The 20,396-nt window shown below is 46.0% G+C and overlaps 1 protein-coding gene across 4 annotated transcripts in view; it reads left to right on the top strand.

Moving 5' to 3' along the window:
* Positions 1 to 11,562, top strand: part of SNCAIP (synuclein alpha interacting protein) — an 80,383-nt gene extending 68,821 nt beyond the window's left edge. For 3 of the 4 annotated variants that reach the window (XM_090038453.1, XM_090038454.1, XM_090038456.1), the window contains 2 exons: positions 1,622 to 1,692; positions 7,576 to 11,562. In XM_090038453.1, the coding sequence (XP_089894579.1) occupies positions 1,622 to 1,692; positions 7,576 to 7,660 (156 nt within the window). In that variant the 3' untranslated portion in view covers positions 7,661 to 11,562. The remainder of the gene's footprint in view (positions 1 to 1,621; positions 1,693 to 7,575) is intronic. The other variant, XM_090038455.1, reaches the window with a different exon arrangement.
* Positions 11,563 to 20,396: the final 8,834 nt, after the last annotated feature.

Here is a 20,396-nt window from a genome sequence, read left to right on the forward strand (position 1 = left end):
CATGGCAGAGTGGACTGTGATCGTTGCACGCATCATTGAGACGCAACTAAATGTATTTTCTGTAAGACACAGGGAAAAGATTTCATAGATTTCATAGACATTAGGGCTGGAAGGGACCTTGGGAGATCATCGAGTCCAGCCCCGTGCCCAAAGGGCAGGAAGTCAGCTGGGGTCATAGGATCCCAGCAAGATAAGCATCCTATCTTGGTTGCTTCTGCTCAAGTGAAGTACTCCCATGTTTGAAAAAGGGATAAGAACCCCATCCCCCAAATGAAATGTCTTCCTTTAAGTAGAGAGAACATGAAAGGGATGCACCAAGGCAAAGAATGCGAGTGCAGTGTGTATGTATGGGAAGGATCATGTCTAAAGGGGCGGAGAACTGAAAATATGAGGGGTGTCATGGCTAATAATCTGAGTGTGAGGGATAAGTGACATGTGAGAAGGAAGGATTAATAGGATGACCAGAAAAAGATGAAATTGAAAGTTAGAAAAAAAACTAATATAAAACATAAAGGGGGGCAAGGATGAAGGGAGAAAAGAGGGAGGAATTATCAGCCATATAAAAATCTCATTCAGAACAAACAAGACAAGGTGGAAGGAAAAAGTACATTCAGATATTAAAAAGGGGGAAGAGTGGAAAGAGCATCTTGTGGGTGACATTACATTTGACTTCAGTATCTATAGAGCATGTCATGCCAAAATATTAAATGAAAGTATACAAAAAGGACCAAAGAGGGGACCACACAATAAAGTTTGCTTAGAACTGTTCAGCAGGAGTAAGGGACACAAATCTGAGCCTTAAGCTGTCTTACATTTTGTTTAGTTGAGCTGCCGTTTAAACACAGAATTAATTTTAACACCATAAAATCCAACCCTTTCAAAAAGGATGGATTCCAGTATTTCACTGAGATAAGAGGATCAAAAATGTTCTGACAGCATGAGCTCATAAATGATTTGCCATGCTCACTAAGTAAGATTAAGCCATTTGAAAAGAAATTTTGACCCTATCAGTCATTGCATGCAGCATGACACTTAGGACCACATTCTTTTCCATCCATTAAGCATTTGCACAGACTCAGGTGCTTAAGTGTGATTCCTGATCAAGTCATTTAGAACTGATCTGCTTCTGTAACACATCATCCTCATACCCTTAAGACTGAGTCATAAAAAAGCAGTGAGGAAAAGAAGGACCAAGCCACCTTCTGCACTGACTAGGCCCTCAAGCAGGGTGAAATAGACTTGTACTTAGGCCCCTAAAGTCACTTATTTGCCTACCAGGTGGAATAGGATCTGGCCTCTGGTCTACAAAATGCTTGCTGAATGTGAAGGTGCTTTGTTTACATGTTGTCTTTGTTAAATATGAAATTCACTTGGAAATATTGGAGTTCCACAGCTATTCAAGAGATGCACAACACAGGCAGTGAACTTTCTTTACCTTGACAAAGTAGTAGGCTTTGAAGGCATATGGTTTCAAAAGTAACTTCTTTTAAAGTTTTCCTTGTTAAAAATACCCTACTGAAGTCTTTTGATTGCATGTTTCCTTTTAATAGGGCAGTATATATTATGCATGTGATAAGCTCTTTGCATGTTTTCAACTGATTTATGTATTGTACTTCCCTAGGGGCATTACTCCAGTTACACCAATCTTTCTTCTAGCACGTTGATTGAAGAACGCCTCTATAACTATGCTTGGTATGTGCTGATGCAAAATGAAATGTTTGGCTTTGCTGTTGTTTGTTTGTTTTTTCCTAATTGCATGTGCTCGTTAAATCATTCACACCTGAGATTAAATGATGAATGTGGCATGGGGTTTTGGGAGAGGAGGGAATGCATGGGGCTGATGCTTCGTTTCCTAGAAACACAAAAACTTGTGGTCGATTTTTTTTGCTAATGTCACAAGCGAACCAGCTGAGAGATTTCAGTGCTAAGCATGCATTAAAAGTAGTCATGCTCGTAAATCCACCATGCAGTTTTAGCTCAGTTTGGCATAGACCTTAGTCTCCGTTGAATGAAAATCAAGTACCAGATGAGAATGGAAATTAAATTTCCTCTCATGAGAAGGGCAGATCAACCTTCAGTCATATTTTGAACATAAAGTATAGTGTTCTCCTCACACTGCCTCAGACTTGAGAAGAAATTAAATTTGTTAAAACAAAGTCTTATGATTTTGACCACGAGTTTAAGCTTTCTTATTTAAGTATACTCTGTTAGGATTGTCAGGCAGACAGAGACCAGTCCCTCAGGATCCATAAACATACCTAGGAAAAAGCAGCATTGGATAAGATACATGTTTGTTTTAAAAGAAAATATTCTATAAATGGCCCCATCATTTTTGATCAACTGCAAGCAACTTTGTGAGTAGTTTTTTTGGTTTCATCAGGATTTAAAGTCCTTAATTGAACATGAACATAACCAGCATGATTCCTTTAAGGTATTGACTGAACATTTGAAAAGTTTAAAATATCTTTTTTTAGTACATCAGGAGTGTACATTATTTTAAAACATCCCTTTCTAAAAAGTATTGAGCTTGTATCTAGATTTGTTTATAGCCCGGGTACTTCTGACTTATGAGAAACTTCATTTTAATAGCTCAAACTAGGATCTGCTTCTGATCTCAAATCACTGTCAATGAAATCAGAATCCAGACATTTGCAACACTTTGTATATAGTTTTCTCCTCTTTTACTTTCAACCTATTCTAATGTAAGAAATGTATTAAGTATGAAACTGTCTCATAGAATCGGTTGACATTTTCCAGCCAAACATCCAAGATTCCTGGACTTTTGAGAGTTATGAGGCCCTTAATGTTGTCCCTGAGCTAGAACCATCATTTAAGATTGCCAGCTCACAACCTCGCTGCATTAAAATTGGCCTCCCGTGAGAAGTTCCTGGCAGCACAGGCTTTCTGCTGGAGCAGTAACTGATGCTCCAGTCCTGGCTGCCATCAGTAGAGGCCTCTACTGGGAGACTGAGCTGCAGACTTTGGACTGCAGTGTTTAGCCATCCCAGTAAAGACTTTTCTCTGCTTACTGTGCTGCACAGATGAAATTTTCTCCCTTATTTGTGCTGCTTTGTCCCCAGAAGAGATGGAGAATGAAGAAGCAAGTGTTGGGGCAGTTTGTTCCCATGCCCAGCTCTGTATAGAAGGAAGAGAATCAAAGAAGGAATGGCATGGGTGAGAAGGAAAAAATTATCCCAAGGCCATGTGCGTCTCACCCAATCTCCTGCCTACAGGGAACCAACCCTGACCTGAGTGCACTGCTGTAGAACTGGCTATGGGAACATGCAGGGAGAGGAAAGGAGTTGAGCAGGGGTCCATGCCACCTAGTGTGAATTGAAGGGAAAAGTTCTCAGCAGCCATGGAAAAAGGGAGGCAAGAGGTAGTGCCTGCTTTCAGGATGAAGCTGCAGAGATCAGAGTACAGAGGAGGGATGTGTGGCTCATGCTTTGGGAAGCATTCCCCTACTATCCAGGAGTGAAAACAGCAGACTCCTTTGTTGATGTGAACATGCCTTATTCCTTACAGGATGAAGGAATTTCCTGAAACAAATTCTAAAACAGGGGAGATTCTTCCAAAAGTCAGAAATCAAAAAGTAGGCCAGAAAGTAGTATGTTTTTAAGGGTTTTTCAGTTTTTTACGATAACCTTGTAATACGTTTTAGTCTCTCATGATTTTTTAACATTCAAAGTGAGTAAGTATGTGTCTGTTGTTTCTCTACCACATCAAAGCGCATGGCCTGTGAGAATCAGCGGGCCAGCAGAAGAATCATCATTTTTCATGTTCCCAGTCATTAGGAAGAGTATCACTTTTTCCCCTGGAAGGGTTTGGAAGACTGTAATTCTGATTGAGGCATTACACAACTGCTCTCAAAGAGAGAAACCTTCCTGAAAAAGGGAGTAGTAATCTCTGCAGTTGTAACCCTATGCAGGTCTTTAGATCCATGGCTTATTTTTCTTGACAGAGTACTAGTCTTTGTACCCTTGCTTTGTATGTGGGATTTTATTAGCATGTGATAAATAATTATTTGAGATCAGTCTCATTCCCATTCAGCCCTGTGTCTTCATTTTCTTTTCTTTTTTTCACTTATGTTTTATGTTTTGGGGATGTAGTTTTGTTTGCTTGATTTATTGATGTGTTTAAAAAACTCAGTTATGTCAGGGGCTCTGTTGGCTATTTACTTTTCCAAATTGGCCATAATTTGATAGCCAAGACATTTATTAAAATTTCCAGTGCCTTTTTAAAATGAGATTCACTATAGTTTTCTGAATAGCCTAAATTAAATTCCAGTTGTAGAGAATGTCTTTCTTTTTTAAAAGGACTGGTTAGTTTTTGATTATTACAAATCCAAACAAATGTTAGCAATTATTTGTACCCTAGATGCCAATGAGGTGTTTAGTTTTCACAGTTTAAGTCATTTGAGATCTGTAGTAGATTAAATTGAGAACTGATGCATCTTATCAGTAAAAGGCTCTTTAGGGTTACCATATTTCCAGTATCAAAAAAGAGGACATCTGTGGGGGGGGAAGAGAACAGTATTATGCCTGTTGCCTGCTTCTGCCCCTCCCTCCTAAGTCCCTGCTCCCCTAGACCTGCCAGTGCCCCTCACTCCTGATCCTCAGCCCCCAGCCCTGCTGGTGCCCCTTGCTCCTGACCCACAGTACCCTGCCCGCCCACCCACCCCTCCCACCCTGCTGCCCATGCAGCTCCTGCACATGTGCTTGTGTGCATGCACACACACATACACACGCTCTGTCTCTTACCTGGGAACAGCTTGCCAGGGGCCGTATGCAGCGCACGGGACCCCTGACAGCTAATCACCTTGCCCGCTGCTCCCAGCCTCAGGCAGCCAAGTTGCTAGTGTCCAGGAAAGCAGAAACAAAGCAAAAAACCTGGACATTTGCTCACATTTTAAGAACCTGCTTGGACACGAGGACAGGGGGCCAAAAAAGAGGACATGTCCAGGAAAACCCAGACATATGATAACCCCACTCTGTATTAGCCTGTGGCAGCTAGCATCTAATGTACTAGTGCAGTAAGGAAATCCACCATTGTGGGATCCCTGGTCATTAATGGTATATGCTTCTAAAATGCCAAGTGTCTAATAAACAGTAACTTTCAGCAATGTAAGTTCTTGGGTCCAGTAGATGACAAGTCTGGAAGTAAGAGTACAAAACTGGTCTGAAGATCACTTATGCCAAGTCAGCAGTGCCTTCTGTGCAAAGGGAATGGTATGTACTGGTCTCACAGTACAAACAGTAGTCAGTCTCACCTTGCGACCAAGAGACGCAAACTAGAAATCCGAGTGAATTTTTTATCCCTCAGGCTGGCAGGAACTGGGAACTGTAAAAACACAAATAAAAAGCACTAAAGTTCCCTGTAACACCAGCATGGTGAATTGCAAATTTCAATGGCCAAGTCTACACTGTATCATGCAGTGCCACGCAGAGATACCTGAAGTAACTCTATATGAACTGGCTTAGGTAGCTGAAGCAGGTTTGCATATCACTCCAAAGAGCAAATAAGCCCTTCTCAGGGCTATCTAGCCCCCTTGTACTGTTTTCAGAACCCAAACTAACTCGTTCAAAGCTGTGCTATGTTTGACATTGTTGATGGGTATGTTTAAGCCCAAAAAAGAGAGGTAGCTAAATACAGTTCCTTGGTCCGGGCTTTCATAGTCATACGTTATGAACCAGCCATTCTGGGACCTACAAAAACTGAATCCCTTGTACAGATCATGGAGCAGTTGCAGAGCTGTAACATGGAAGCTGTTTGAGCCGTATGTCTGAAGGAGATCGATTTCGGTTCTGTGTGACCCACACATTGGGAAGGGTGATAGGGCTCACCCAGCATAATTCAGTGACGTTAAAAAAATAGTAGTGCATTACCCCAAAATCTCTATTTAAAACCCTTAAAAAATATTACAAATCAAACACTGCAGGCAGCTGAAGTCAGCAATGCCTGGTAAATACAAGAGCAGCAGAATAATTTGCAGGAGAAAACTTTTTGCTGGTTTTCCTTTTTAAACCCCATTTTTCTCTTTGTTCGTCCTTCACTGTAAGTGTGGGCATGAGGAATAACTGGTCATCAGTACCAAGCAGGGTTTTAGAACAAGAAGACTTGGTCCAGACATTCAAAAAGCCTGAGGTGGAATTGATCTAAGTTGCTTGGTTTTCCGTTACCGGTGTAGTTCAGATCAGTAGCAAACAGAATACACATTTGCCCTTCGGTGGCAGGGTCAGGTTCCAGCATTTTTAAACCAGTCTGTGCGTGCCAAACTTCTGTTCTGTTATGGGTATAAACTGGTGTCTGATCGCATATATCGTTAAAAGTATAATGTCTGTACTTAGCTAAAGGTTTCTGACTGCATCGTTCCCACATTGTTCTCCTGTAAACTACCTGTGGCAATGAAACCAGCCATGAGGAGTGTGTGGCTAATACAGCCCTGTGCTCAGTGCACATTCAGCCCTCTGTGCCCATTGAAGTATGGGATAAATTAAAGGACCCAGCAAACCTGCACTGACTTGGAGAAAAATCAGGGCTGTGAAAATATGAGCTTAAAGCCACCTTTTCAGAGGCACACCCTTGACCTGTGCTTTGTGAAATTTAACCTCATCCCAGGATCTGGCCTATGTGCTGATTGTATTGCAGGAGTCTTCCTGCTAGGAAGGAAACAAAAGGAGGATTTTTAAGAGCGCATGCAAGTCATTTGGAAAATGGGAGTTGGATTTCTAACCCCTTTTCAGCATTTTTGAAAATCCAGCCCAAGACTTTTTCATCGAAGGACTTCATTGATGAGAATCAGAACAGGTTTGAGTTCACATTTTACAGCAAAGTCAAATAAAAGGCACTGGAATATTCTGAGCTGAATTGTTTTTGCTATGTAATAATTTGCATGGGTTTCTTTATAAGGGTTTTTGTTGGGGGTGGGCTTCTGTTTAGTTTTGCTGCTTTAATTGAAAGGGTAACATTTTGGGAAAATAAATAGTATGCACCTTTCAAAACCAGTTACATGAGGTATTAAGGATATTAATACACACATTGTACAGAAGGGGTCCTTACTAGTGTTTCAGATAAAAATCTTTATACAATAAAACTGAAAAAATTGTTAACAGTTACAGTCTACAAATAAGATCCTGTCCTTGCCTAAATAAGCTGATGGTATAATTATTGTTTTGTTACGGTATAATATTTTCTGAAACTCTTTATGTGATTTAAGTAGGAGTCCAATTCCCATGGTCTTTCGCTGGGACTTGGGAATTGTTTAACACTATATGAATTTTCATTAAAGATTTTATTCGTGCCCTAATCTACACAGAGGTTTACGACGGCCCCATTTGTACAATTAGGGTTATGTGTCTGTGCACACAAATCCGTTTGCAAGAGAAGCAAAAGGAAGTCAGTTGGACTGCAAATAGTATTAAGCTGAGAGTCAGTAAAACATGTTTAGAGACTCCAAAAGAACAATTCATTACCATTCAAAACTTTAAATCTGTATATAACAAGATAAATGAGCACTAACCAATATATTCCGAGTTAATGGTAAGACCCTGAATAATTTTCTTCTTTTCTTCCCAGGCATAACAACGTGAACAGGAAAAGGCAGAAATCTTGCAACCAAAAAAGAATTGAAGAGCCAGAGTTACAGGAGCTCTTTCTTTAAATTACATCTCATGGTGTCTCACTATCTCCCTTCAAGCGTGATTTGAAATGCCTGAACTATATCCTTTTAAAACACTAATACGAGACACAACTCTCACCAGCAAAACAACAGACTGTTAGGATGCCTTAATTTGTAGCAGCAAGACCATATACAAACCCTTTTTTATGATATTGTGTTATGATATTGAACTTGTTTGCAATGTCCAGTGTTTAAAGGCATGAGTGAGTAAAGTAATGGTTTGGAAATTATAATAACACAGGCAACCTCTAGAACAATCATCTGGCCCCTGAGCACATTTTGTACTTCATCTATTGCATGGATAAACTGTAATATGACTATATTTCCCTTTCTTCATGACATACTGTAAAAATTTCAGTCAGGACTCTGCCTGATTGGCTCCTGGATGAGACCAAGGCAGTAGCATTGTTTTTTGGTTTGGGGGTTTTTTTGGTCAAGTATGTTTTGTCTGTTATTTCTATTTTTTGTATAAAGGAAATAAAAACAGTGTTCATAGCAATAGACCATGTGTATGTGCTCAGGCACTTCTGAGATGTGCTCTTGTCACCTTCCAACTTCCCACTTTTATAGTGTTCAAACACCTAGACTTAATGCAATTAGGAAAAGTCAAATAATGTCCAAAATCGGTATAACATTTTTAATGGATTTTTCTTGTTTTCAAAGAAAATTCAGAGATTAGAAATGTGGAAATAAATGTGAGAATTAACATGTATCATTCTTTATTATTTGCCAGGTACTAGCAATGGGCTGTATGCTGTACAAGCATTAGACATGGTCTCTGGCCTGAAGCCCCTGCACCCTGTTAGGCCCTGTTTCAAATATTTTCAAAATCAAGCATCTTCCTTTAAATTCAACATGAGCTAGCTCAGACTTTGAAAGCCAGCACAAGTAACATAAGACACCCTGAGCAATTCAGAGAAGCACAGGTCAGGGCTATATTGTTAATGTCATCTCAATTTTTGGTTTTTAAACAGTGTTGAGTTGAAGAAGGCTATTAGTGGCTTTTTATGGGTTAGTGTTTTAGAGCTTCATGGAAGAAGTCAGTCGTTAAGTCTTCATTAAGTTCACTTGTAGGCTTTTTATACATCATCCAAACATTACATTAGGCAGTCCTTAAAGTATGCAGTCCTAAAGGAGACTGGCCAACAATGGTTAAATTAATCATTTTTCTCTCCTCTTCATCATTTCTTATCAGCTGTGTCACCTTGGCTTGGTGGAAAGATTTTAATGCCTAACATTGGGTTTCCACAGAGTTTAAAAAAAAAATACAAGAAGCATTACTTGATAGCAAACTTTCCAGTGACATTATTTCCCCAAAACAGATTAGCTGCAACATTGGAATTATACCAGTTAATTTTGTAGTTATTATATGATGGGTGATATAAAGTGAGAGGCCAGGATGTAGTTTGATGGAATAAAATGCAGTCACTTTGGGTCACTTTTCATCATTATGTTGTGTTTTAATATTGCAACTGTCATTGACTTCCAAGGAGATGTGTTGTTCAATGCCCTGCGCTTGCTTGCAGGCTTTATACAACAATGCCTTCAAGGAACATACCAATGATGAGAGATTAGAAAAATAACAAATGGAAATAGAGAAGCAAGTACTGCTAGGAATGAAATTCTGAATTTCTGTCAACGTCCTCAGTCCTTATCTTTCCTTTGGCAATGCTTTAATTTTTAAATACAAGTAATAAGCTTTGCACTCCAGCTGACCTGAGCTGTGGCTTTTAGAAAAACAGGAAAACTTACAAAATATCTGACAGCTAGGAATAGTGATACCTCAAATGGGGCCTCCAGTCCTCCATGTGTGCATGAGAAATGGAAATCAAAGTGTGAAGAAGTACATGTGCTCCAGTCACCAGAGTGTTGAAAGATGACTTCAGAATAAGAGGTGAGGATCCTATGTCTAATGTATGAATTTCTTGAGGCAAATTGAAGATTTGTGTTTTTAAGTATATGAGCTGTATGGACAACAGTCTTATGGACATGACAGAGTATACAAACATAACTTGGTTTATGAAGGGCAGGCAGACAGTTAATTCAGATAAAATCAAACTTGCAGCATGTTAAAAATGTTCTCCCCTCAACAATGGCTCCTTCGTAACTGCACGCTTAAAGATGACAGGTCTGACATTCTAGAGGAAGAAAGACTCGCCTAAGAATGTGACGGACCAAGATTTGAAAGACAGCTTGATTCCTTTGGGGCGCTGAATCAGCAAGGAGATTAACATGTGTGCAGCTCTCTTGACTGATTTGATGTGTGCGAAGCACTCTGTAGCTGTCTATTATATCTTTGCCACAGCAGGGGACAAGGTAAACCTTGATGAAAAGATTTGCAACAATCTAAGGTGTAAATATTGTCAAGTACTGGAAGAAAGGAATTGCCTCTTCTGGACATGAGGGCTTATGAGGACACCTGCTGTTGGTTAGCTTCCAATGTCAAATGAGTGTAATTGTGTTCCATATCTGAGAGAGAAGAATTGAAGCACATGGTAAATCAAATTACCCAAGCACTGATAGAATAGGATACCAAAAGATACTCAAAATTTATTGTAAAAGATCCCATGTATAGTTCTGGCTAGAAATAATGCCGAAAGTTCCTAGATAACAGGAGAATAAAAGAGTGTGAAAGTGCTGGATGTTTTGACTGACATCCATATGCGCATTTGGTACACATTACCCAGGTTACTGAATACATCCATTTACTCGGCATCAACCCAATTTTCACCTGCAGAAAGTTATGGGTGGCAAACGAATCCAACAGAGAAGTTTGACTGCCATCAACATAAAAAATGAGCTCCTGGCCTTCTACATCACACACGAGCTCTACAACTCTCAAGTCATCTTTGTCTTCCTGCCTGACAGCCAGGTTGGAAAAGGAGGGAACAGTCACCTTACCTTATTATTATCTTGTATCAACTATAGGACCAAAGGAGAAGGTAAATGACTATTTGGATATCATTTTCTCCTCACTGACTGCTTCATCCCTTGCAAATCATAAAGATGGATTTTGTGGGTGCAGAATGCATAAATGGCTTTCTTTGCTGCTGAGACATGAGGTGAAGATTGCTCTCATGAGCCAGGAACTTCAGTGACTGTTATTAGCTTCAATGGAGCTATTCTGGCTCATGACCTATGTAAGTCTGGGAGTGATTGCTAATGAACCATTGTGTTCCTGTCCTGATGAGGCTATCACAAAGCATTCATTGAACTTAAAGAATATTTCAATTTCAGACACACTGAAGAATTTCAAAAATAAGTAACTTTTATCTAGGCATCTTAAAGGTTTTATATTGCAGTCCATTATCATAGTATCTGTACTTCATTCACTTAATCCAGTAGAAAAAGTGAAGTCTGTAGCGGCTATAATGTAGTGTTTGGCTCTTCTCTCTTTTTTTTTTTTTTTTTGATTTAAAAAAAATCCTGTCGGGTTGTATCAGCATAAATTGAGTTTTGTTTGTTCATTACAGAAGTTTTGGGGTTTTGTTTGTTTCGACCCTGGTGTTTGACTATATTGAGTGTCACTGATGTGAGTATGGCTCTTTATTTTATCGGGAGAGTACTGGGTGATGAGTTATCTTATGTAAGTACAGCTGTGTTGTCATTACATAGTTCATTCATTTTTAAATTTTACATTAGAGGAAAAAATGTTGGTGCAGTAGGTTATTAATAAACTAAATACACTAGGTCCAGCACAATCAGTTTGTGAGGATTTTGAAGAAAGATGACAAGATGGAGAGGCAAGGGAAACAGTAGTTTATGTTTAACATTTGTTCTACTCAAGCTGTCACTCAGAATCTTCCCTGTAATGTTAATCTGACATAAGATCAATGGCAAACAAAATATGAGTGGCAGCATAACAATAAAAATATTCCATCATCCGTACATTTGTAACACTGATAACTGGCGTGGAAATGTGTTCGTTGAAAGGTGCTTTGCAGCCTGTTTTGTACTTTGCTGCACTGCTATAGTCTGAAATTACTTTGACAGTAGAGTCTAAAGTAAACTGAAAATGTCAGCACATTATGTGCTAAGTGTGAATTAATGTCTTCATGAATGGATTTATTGCTGTGCAGTTTTGTCTGAAGAATAAGCCAGTTGCTACTAACCTTGCAAATATTTCTTAGCCTTTCACAAACCTATTGGATTGAAATCTGACAAACAGTTACATGCTGCAGCCAGGATTCAGATTGGATTGTGCTTTGCCTTATTCATTGCCTTTGTAACGGTTTTAAGCCTGGCCCAGGAGGGCAATTCAGAATGACCTGGTCAGGTGTTTAAGATCCTTGGAGAGTCAACGAAGACACCCAGGTAGCTTAAATTTGCCATTCACATTTATGTGGCAAGCCTCTCTGTGCAGACAAAGGGGACAGTGTGTGCATCTTCACAGAGCAGTACACAGAGATCAGACTGATTGGGGCAGTCCAGTTCAGGCAGGCAGGAGATGAGTAGAATACCAAGAACAGCACCTTTGAGCCCCAAAATGTTCCCTTCCCCACAAATGTTGGTGGCACATAAAACTGTCTTTTCCCTGAAGCTCCTTCTTATTAGAGCCCTCATAGAAACCACAAAGATATGTAGGCAGATCCTTCTCCTTCCAGAGAGTTCTGCATTAGTCACCATATATCACCACAACAGACTGCATGCCACAACTACCATGCATATGTGAACAAGCCAAGAGGCAGAAGACTGCAGCAGGCAATCTCTACTCACCTTGGATACCCTCAAGCCTCCCAGAACTAGCACAAAGGTCTGTATTGCTCATCCTCACAGATTAACTCTAAAACATTAAACAGAATGGGGTTAGTGGCAGCGGCACCATACTCCACAGGTTGGTGGACATGAGTATGCAAATGATGCAGCTGTATTCTGATCTCTCGGGAGCAGGGCACTCTCCCTATAAGCTATAGGCTCAGAGTCGGATCTGGGCACAAAGTCAGTCACAGGTTCCCAAATCAACGATTCTCAGCCAAGGTGCCATGAAAAGCTGCCAGGGTACTACAGCACCATCATTGCCGCCACTACCCTCCCAGGTGAAATTGCCCTGTTTTCAGGAGGCCCATCAGAGCTGAACTGAGAAGTTGCTGCAGCAGAAGGGTGCATATACCTGCATTACATTATGCAGGCAGGCATGACTTCTGCTGCAGCTTTTCCCAGTTTGGCTCCAACATACCTCTTGAAAACAGAGTCATGCAGGACAATCCCATTTTCCCAGCAGAGCTCTGTTTCTGGGAGACACTGTGCATGGTCAGACTGGCAAGGGCTCTGTCAAGAGTATGTGTTCCTGCAATAGCCACTTCCTGATTTAGTTTTGCAGGAGGTATATGGCACAATTCTACCATGGCCATGGCAGTGGCACAAATATAATGATCTAATCCTTTACTAATGTATGAATTATATATTTATAAACCTATTGTAGGCATAATATGTTTTAATTCATTTTTTTAAAGGGGGTGCTGCTAAATTTTGCAAAGGTTTGGAGTGGTGTCTTGAATCTAAAAATGCTTGCGAATCACTATGCTAGATAATGGAGAGGTACATAGAAGCATGCACAGGCCTGAATCCACTGCATGCCAGTCTCTCAGTGTAGTCTGAGCTGTGCCTTGGTGTTAAACCTGTAATAAGAATACCAGTGAGAGACACTGGGTGCATCTACATGGAATACAGTAATGCGTATTAGTGTAGTTTACTGCACAGCAAGTGCACACATCTACATGTGTGCGTGCTTACTGCACAGTAAAAACCCTTAATCCTGCTTCAACTTGCTACTTGCAAATGCACATGTATAGATGCAACCTGGGAGCAAGTTTGCTTCTGGGTCTGCCCAGCCACTAGGGGGCTGTAGGCTGGGAGTCTCTCCTGGCCCAGGTTTGAGATGCCTCTGTGGCTATAAAAGCCTATAGACATTTTGAGCCCTGGGGCACACAGACAGGGAACCTGAGAGCACTACAGGCCCTTGTGTCCCCCTTGGCAAGCCACAGCCTTGGTGCCTGCCTGCTTGCCTGCCTGCCATCACCCCAGCACTGCTGCCTAGCACCCCACTGCCATGCAGCTGCCAGGACAATGCTTTCCAGGCTAGCAGGGTGCTGCATGCTGCTGCAGCCTCTGGCCAGGTCTGCCAGCTCCCAGGGCCACATGCAAGCAGCCTCTGGCCAGCACAGCTGGCACCACTTGCCTGCAGCACACCCCCAGCAGCCTGCCCTGCACCTACAGCTGCTGAGGGGCATTTTCTGCATTGTGCAACTGACTATCCCATGCCGTGGCCCTCCGCTGGGCACTGCTAGCAGCTATTCAGACCCGGCAGCTCAGGGACAGCCATTCAGGGGCCCAAAGAGCCAGCATGGAACCCATCATGGTCTTCTCCCTGTCTCCAGATGTACCCATGCCCTCTACTCAGGGCCCCAACTGGACCAAGGAGGAGACTGGCAACCTCATGGCACTGTGGAGCAAGGCAGAAGTGCAGTGCCAGTTTGAGCAGAGCAGGCACTCCAACATGCATAATTATGAGGCACTGTCAGGCCAGATGTAGGAGCGAGGGTACAACTGGTCAGTGCAGCAGTGCCACATAAAGGTCAAGGACTTGTGGACACAGTGGGTATGACCAACCATAAACATGGGTCCAGCTGTACCCGCAAATCCATGCCCTTTATGTGGCAACTGGATGCCATTTTTGTGCCCTGGGATCCAGGCTGCAGCTGTACAGTATACACCAGCACAGGCTGCCTACCCTGAGCCCTGCCCCAGCATGGCATCCCTGGGGGAGGACCCCTGGGGTGCCCGGCAGCCCATCCTGCCCAGCTCCCTAGCTGCAGTTTCTGCAGTAGCTGAGGGAGCCCTAGCCAGTGTCTGCCTCACCAGCTCCACAGCCCCATGGCCAGCCATGAGGCATGGTTGGCCATGACACCACTGGCTCCCAGCAGTGCCAGTTCCTCTCAGGGGGGAGGGGGAGACAACAACTGGGCACATGCACACCACACTCCATAAGCCAAGGACACCGGCCACACACCATCAGCAGCAGGGAGGTCCACGCCAAGCTACTGGCTGTGACAGCACTGGCTACATGGTAAGCCCTCTATCCCTACTCGGCCCACCAGCACTGCCCTAGCCCTGAGTTCCCCACCACAGCACTCAGGCGGAAGGCGATGCTAAACTTTATTCAGCAGCCCATGCCCCTGCAGCTAGGTAGCCATGGGCCTCATGCAAAGGAACACATCAATGCAGGTGCTGATGTCCTTCTTGACTGGGGGGGGGGGGGGGTAGGAGGCAGGGATACATAGCACAGTCACAGGTAGCTCTCCAGGCAGCAGCAGGGGTTGTGGGGCAGCCCAGGCTTGCCCTCCACACCATCATAGATCATGGTCCCTGTGACAGGAGTATCGTTATCGGAGCCTTTTCGAGAGTGACTCTGCCCTCTTGTAATGGGCCAACCACCTGCTTACTTGCCTGCCATACCTTGGTCTTAAATAATTAATTGATTGGTGTAATCAGCGGAAGGCTGTCCATTTTATGCGCCCCAGTGCCAGGGGGCGCTACCTGTGGCTCCTTTCCTCCCCTACACCACAGCCCAAGCCTCTCAGATGGAACTGATGTGGTTTGACCTAGGCCCTGTTATGCTTTGGCCTTCTCCTTTCCTTCCAGGGCTCCTCACTACTACCCCATGCTCTGGGGTTACTCACCGCCCCCTTCTCATTCTGGAGGTTCCTCACTGCCCCTCTCTCGCTCTGGGGTTTCTCGCTGCCCCTTCTCGCTCTGGGGCTTCCTCACCACCCCCTTCTTGCTCTAGGGGTTCACGGTGTCCCCTCTCATTCTGGGGGTTCCTCACTGACCCCTCTCTTGCTCTGAGCTGGGGTCAATGTACCCCACCCCAAACCACTGCGCCCTTTCTGATGCCAGGGCCCCCATGCTACTGTGGAGCTCCTATGAGGCCTCCTCTGACCCCTTATAGCCTCACCCGGTCCTCCGGTCAAAACGGTAAACACAAAAAAAACACAAAGTCCCTAGCCTATAAAATAAAAATAAACAGTCTGGTCAAACCCGGCATTCTAGCCCTACTGGGAAAAATACTCCCCCTTATGGCAGCAACCAAGGGAGGTTCATGCAGTCGTTCCTCTCCTTTCTCAATGCCCTGGCAGAGCTCCCCCCTCCTTGGGCAGTTCCCCTCTGGCAGCCTCCTGGCCCCATGCCTGGGTTTAAGAAGGGCCAAGCCCTGCCCCTTCCTGTCAGCTGGTTCCCTTGGTTGTAGCAAACAGCACCTGGGCTGCCCTGGTGACTGACAGTTGGGCCTCCCTCTTCTCACCACTAGGGGTCTCTCTGAGCCAATTCTGCTTTTAGGTGCAGAGCACCCACGTGCTCTGCAACAGTCCCATACCAGGAATGCATGTGTGCCTGGGGCACCATGGGGATTAACAGTACCAATGTGTAGTACGTTGGGCACCTCACAGTGTCTGCCCAAACAGATCACTGTGTATTGCTTGGGGCCCGTGCAGCAGGGGCCACAGTGGCAGTGCTGTGGGGGCCTGGCCCTGGGGCTTCTCAGAAAGGCCCCCTGCAGGGTGGACAGAAGCATAGGCAGCTCCTCTTTCTAGTTGACTGCAAGCCCGAAGCCCAGGCACCATGGGCTTGGCAGCAGCACAGCAAAACGGTTGGCGTGCAGAGGGTGGGGGGGCAGTGGGGTATGGAGCTGCAGCAGCATGTATTGCCAGAATCCTGGCCTGTCCTGCTCTGGAAACAGGGTGGGGGAGTAGGCTACCTGCAGCCTACTTCCAGCAGCCCACCAGCCCCAGCAGGGGTGCATGGGGATGGGGGGCTCAGCTGGTGCCCAACTGACTTACCATGGTCCCTGGGCACCCATGCAAGCTTAATTCCTGACTATGGCTGGGTAGTGCACAGAGCATTTTACCTAGGGTTTGGAACAGGCTCCCCCAAGAGGTCGTATAGTCACCCACCCTGGTGATCTTCAAAAAGCATCTTGATGCCCACTTTGCTGGGATCATCTGACCCCAGCAGTTTTTCCTGCCCAAGTGCAGGGGGGCTGGACCTGATGATCTGTAAGGGCTCTTCCAGCTCCTAACATCTATGAAACTATCTCTAAAACGGTGCTCTGGTACAGAGTATCTTATCTCTGAAATGTTGCAAACTCTCACAAGATGCTTCTGTCTCATGAATCTGCAAGTCCTGCAGTTGGACAAAGGGGAGAGGCCACACTTGACAGCTGGGATGCAGCATCAGGGTTGCTGGCACCCATAGCCAGGGTACTGAGGATGTGCTGGCTCCACCAGAGGTACACAATGGACTGCATCATTCTCCTCCAGCAGCTGGTGGCCGTCTTAGAAGAGCATGTAGAGGATGCATGGACTTGGCAGGTAGGGGATGTCATCTGTGAGGGCAAATGAAACTGGTGTGAAGAGGCATGGGACCAGAACCAGGAGGAGCGAGACTGATCATGGGCAACTGATGCCTCCTGGGTCTCGGGGGGCACCAGCTGCCCATCATCAATGGGGGGGGAGGGTTCCCCAGTGGCCAATCACTGCTGCTGGAAGTGCCACTTCTCGGGGGGGGGGCACCGACCAGCACTCCCTACTCTGTGGCTGGCAAGGGCCAATTTTAGGCGGGGGGCATGTGCCCCCCAATTCATCACCTATGGGACCGGGAGTTCCGGGTTGAGCAGCTTCAGGTGCTGTGGGAGCAGAATGCTATCCTGAGCCAGGCAATGCAAGCCATGGATAATGACTGCCAAGTGCTGGACACTGTTCTAGCCCTGGCTGTCACCTTTATGCCACCTGCTGCTCAGCTGCCAACCCTAGTCTCACATTTCTGCCTGGAAGCTTCCCAATGCCCAGCAGCAGGCCCCCTCTTGGGCCTAAGAGGAGGTCCTGCAGTGCTTCCAGCCACCAGGAGCCCTGGCCCAGCCCCCATCCCAGGTGACCACAGGTCTACTGCTGCCCAGGCCTGCCACTTGCTCTGGTTCCATGTGGGCAGGTGAGGTTAGGGGTCTTTGGGCAGTGGTGTAGGCGAGCTAAAATCAAAATTGATGGAGGAGGTGGTCAGCCAGGGCCTCTCATATCTGGTGCCTGCCCCCCACTGGCACATGCATGGCTCTCCTGGGGCCTGGGCAGGGGGGCATGCTGGGGCTACAGGACCAGCATCATGACCAGTAGGAGTGCGGGGCATTTGTTGTCACTTTCAGGGGCAGGGGCTGGAATAGCCATGGTGTGGGGAGACAGAGTGGGCAAGGAGAGAGCTGCTGCATGCTGCCTCTGGACTGGGCATGCTGCTTCTGGGCAGGGAAGAGGCAGCAGAGAGTGGGGCTGGCTTTTAAAATGGCTACCAGGTGCTTGTAGCTGCAGCCAGAGCCTGGACCTCCCCCTGGTGGCAGCAGGGGTCCATTGCAGGTATGCAGGAAAAATGGTGCAAAGAGCAGCAAATCTGCCCCCTAATCTCTGTGGGCATGTCCACACATGCAAGCACATGCACTTGCAGCAGCTCAAATAGAAGCAATGCAAATTTGAGCCACAGCTTTTGCCTCGGCGCACATGCTCAGACATGCATTTTGTTGTGGAGCAAATTGTGCCAGCACCTACGCTGTCCCCAGCAGTATAAAAAGCTGCCCCGTCCTGGCCCTAGCAGTACAAAAACCTGCCCTGGCCAGCATCTCAGGTTACTTGACCTCAGGAACTTTTGGGGCCCAGGCAATTGGTATCTAGCCCCTTGTGTCAGTTAGACTGCTGAGGCAGCATCCCAAATTCACTTTTTAAAATACCCCAAAATCCTCATTCTTCCACAATTAGAACAAAAGAGAGAGAGAAAATGGGATTGATCAGATGGGCAATTTTTTTTTTTTGTTATATTTACAATGTTAAAGAAATTTGGAAGCCTAGCAGAGTCTCTAGCATCATAATAAAATAAATCCTAAATATCTGTATGTTTTAATGTTTGCTTTGAGCTTTTATCACATGGTGGGTGTGTGATGGGGGGATGTGGGGTTTGCAGGAGGGGGTGGGAAGGGGGTAGGGGGATGTGGCTGGGTGTGGGGGGATGAGAGTCACTATGTGGGGGGACTGTGGGTGTGGGAGCTGCTTAGGAGGGGTGGGTCCCTTGCATGAACACCGCATGCCCCAAGCAGCTGGCGGGACATGACGGCACTGGTGGTGGTGGGAGCGTGGTGGCAGTGGTAAGCGGGGAGCTCCCGCAGACACTGCTGGCACTGTCGGCAGTGGGGGGAGGGGTTGTGAACACCCACAGACACCACCGGCAGCAACAGCAGTGGCCAGCGGTGATCACTGACTGCCCGCAGACACCACTGGTGGGGGGGGTGGCAACTGCCTACAGGCACCACCGACAATGTCGGCAGCACCTTTTTTGAGGGGGTGCACCACCATCCTCAGGGAGTGCATGTGCACCCCCTACGCATTGCCAATGATCCCTGGTCTGCCACAGGGCAGACCCCATCCCCCAGCACATGGACTACCCTGCCTGCAGGGTCCCAGGCCCACCCAGGGGTGACAGCTCCCTCCAACCCCACCCCCCCACTGGTCTTCAGCCCCCTGCTCATTTCTCTGCTCTTCTCCAGCCTCTGAAGGCTAGAGATGATCAGGAGAACAAGCAGGAGGCTGGAGAGTATAGGAGAATGAACAGGAGGCTTATTTCCCCCCACCCCTATTGGTTCCCCTGGCTCCCCATTCAATTCCCCCCATCCACCATTTGTTCCCCCTGCCCTGTTTGTTCCCCCTGCTCCCCTTTTATTTTCCCTGCTCATTTTCCCTGCACCCTCTTGTTCATTCTCCCAGCTCCCCATTTACTCTCCCAGCCCCACAACCCACACTCACTGGCAGTAGCAGAGAATTAGCAGGAGGCTGGAGAGAGCAGGGGAAGTCTCCAGCTTATCTCCAGAGGCTTGTCTCCAGCCCCCTGCTCCTTCCCCTGCTGTCTCCAGCCTCCCAAGGCTTGGAAACAAGCAGGGAAAGAAGCAAGAGGCTGGAGGCAGCAGAGGAATGTCTCCAGGGCTGTCTCCATCCCCCTGCTTCTTCCACTGCTTGTCTTCAGCCTCAGGGGAGCAGGGGAAGTAGAAGGGGGCTGGAGACAGCAGGGGAATGCCTCTGGGGCTGTCTCCAGCCCCCTTTTCCTTCCTCTGCTGTCGCCAGCCTCCCAAGGCTGCTCCCTCGAGGCTGGATCCAACAGGGGAAGGAGCAGGGGAATGGAGACAGCCATGGAGACATTCCCCTGCTGTCTCCAGCTTCAGGAGAGCAGAAGACAGCAGGGTAATGCCTCCAAGGCTGTTTCCAGCCCCCTGCTTGTTCCCCTGCTGTCTCCAGCCTCCCGAGGTCCGTCCCCCTCCTCCAGTCCCACCAACCCCCTGCTTACCTGGCAAAAGCTGGGTCCAGGTCCCTGCAACTTGCACCGCTGCCTGCGCAGCACAGGCAGACAGTGTGCTTCAGGAGTGGAGAAAGGGCCAATCATAGAGATGCTCTGGCACTCTGCCAGAGCATCTCTGGAGGACTGAGCCTCTGGTTGCCTCAGGGCATGGTCTGGAACCATGCCTTGACCCAGTTTTTTCCCCTGGGTTTTTGTTTGGATATCCAGGGGTCTAATTTTCTCCCCGCACTGCAAGTTTGCAGCGCAGGGAACATCTTTTCATTCCTGCATGTGCCTGTTGCCCTACCTCAAAGGGGCTTGAGACAGGGCAAAAGGCACGTGCGTGCTCATCTGGACATGCCCT

This window comes from Crocodylus siamensis, chromosome 3 (genome assembly GCF_052110815.1).
Source record: "Crocodylus siamensis isolate JL-2025a chromosome 3, ASM5211081v1, whole genome shotgun sequence".
NCBI lineage: Eukaryota > Metazoa > Chordata > Crocodylia > Crocodylidae > Crocodylus > Crocodylus siamensis.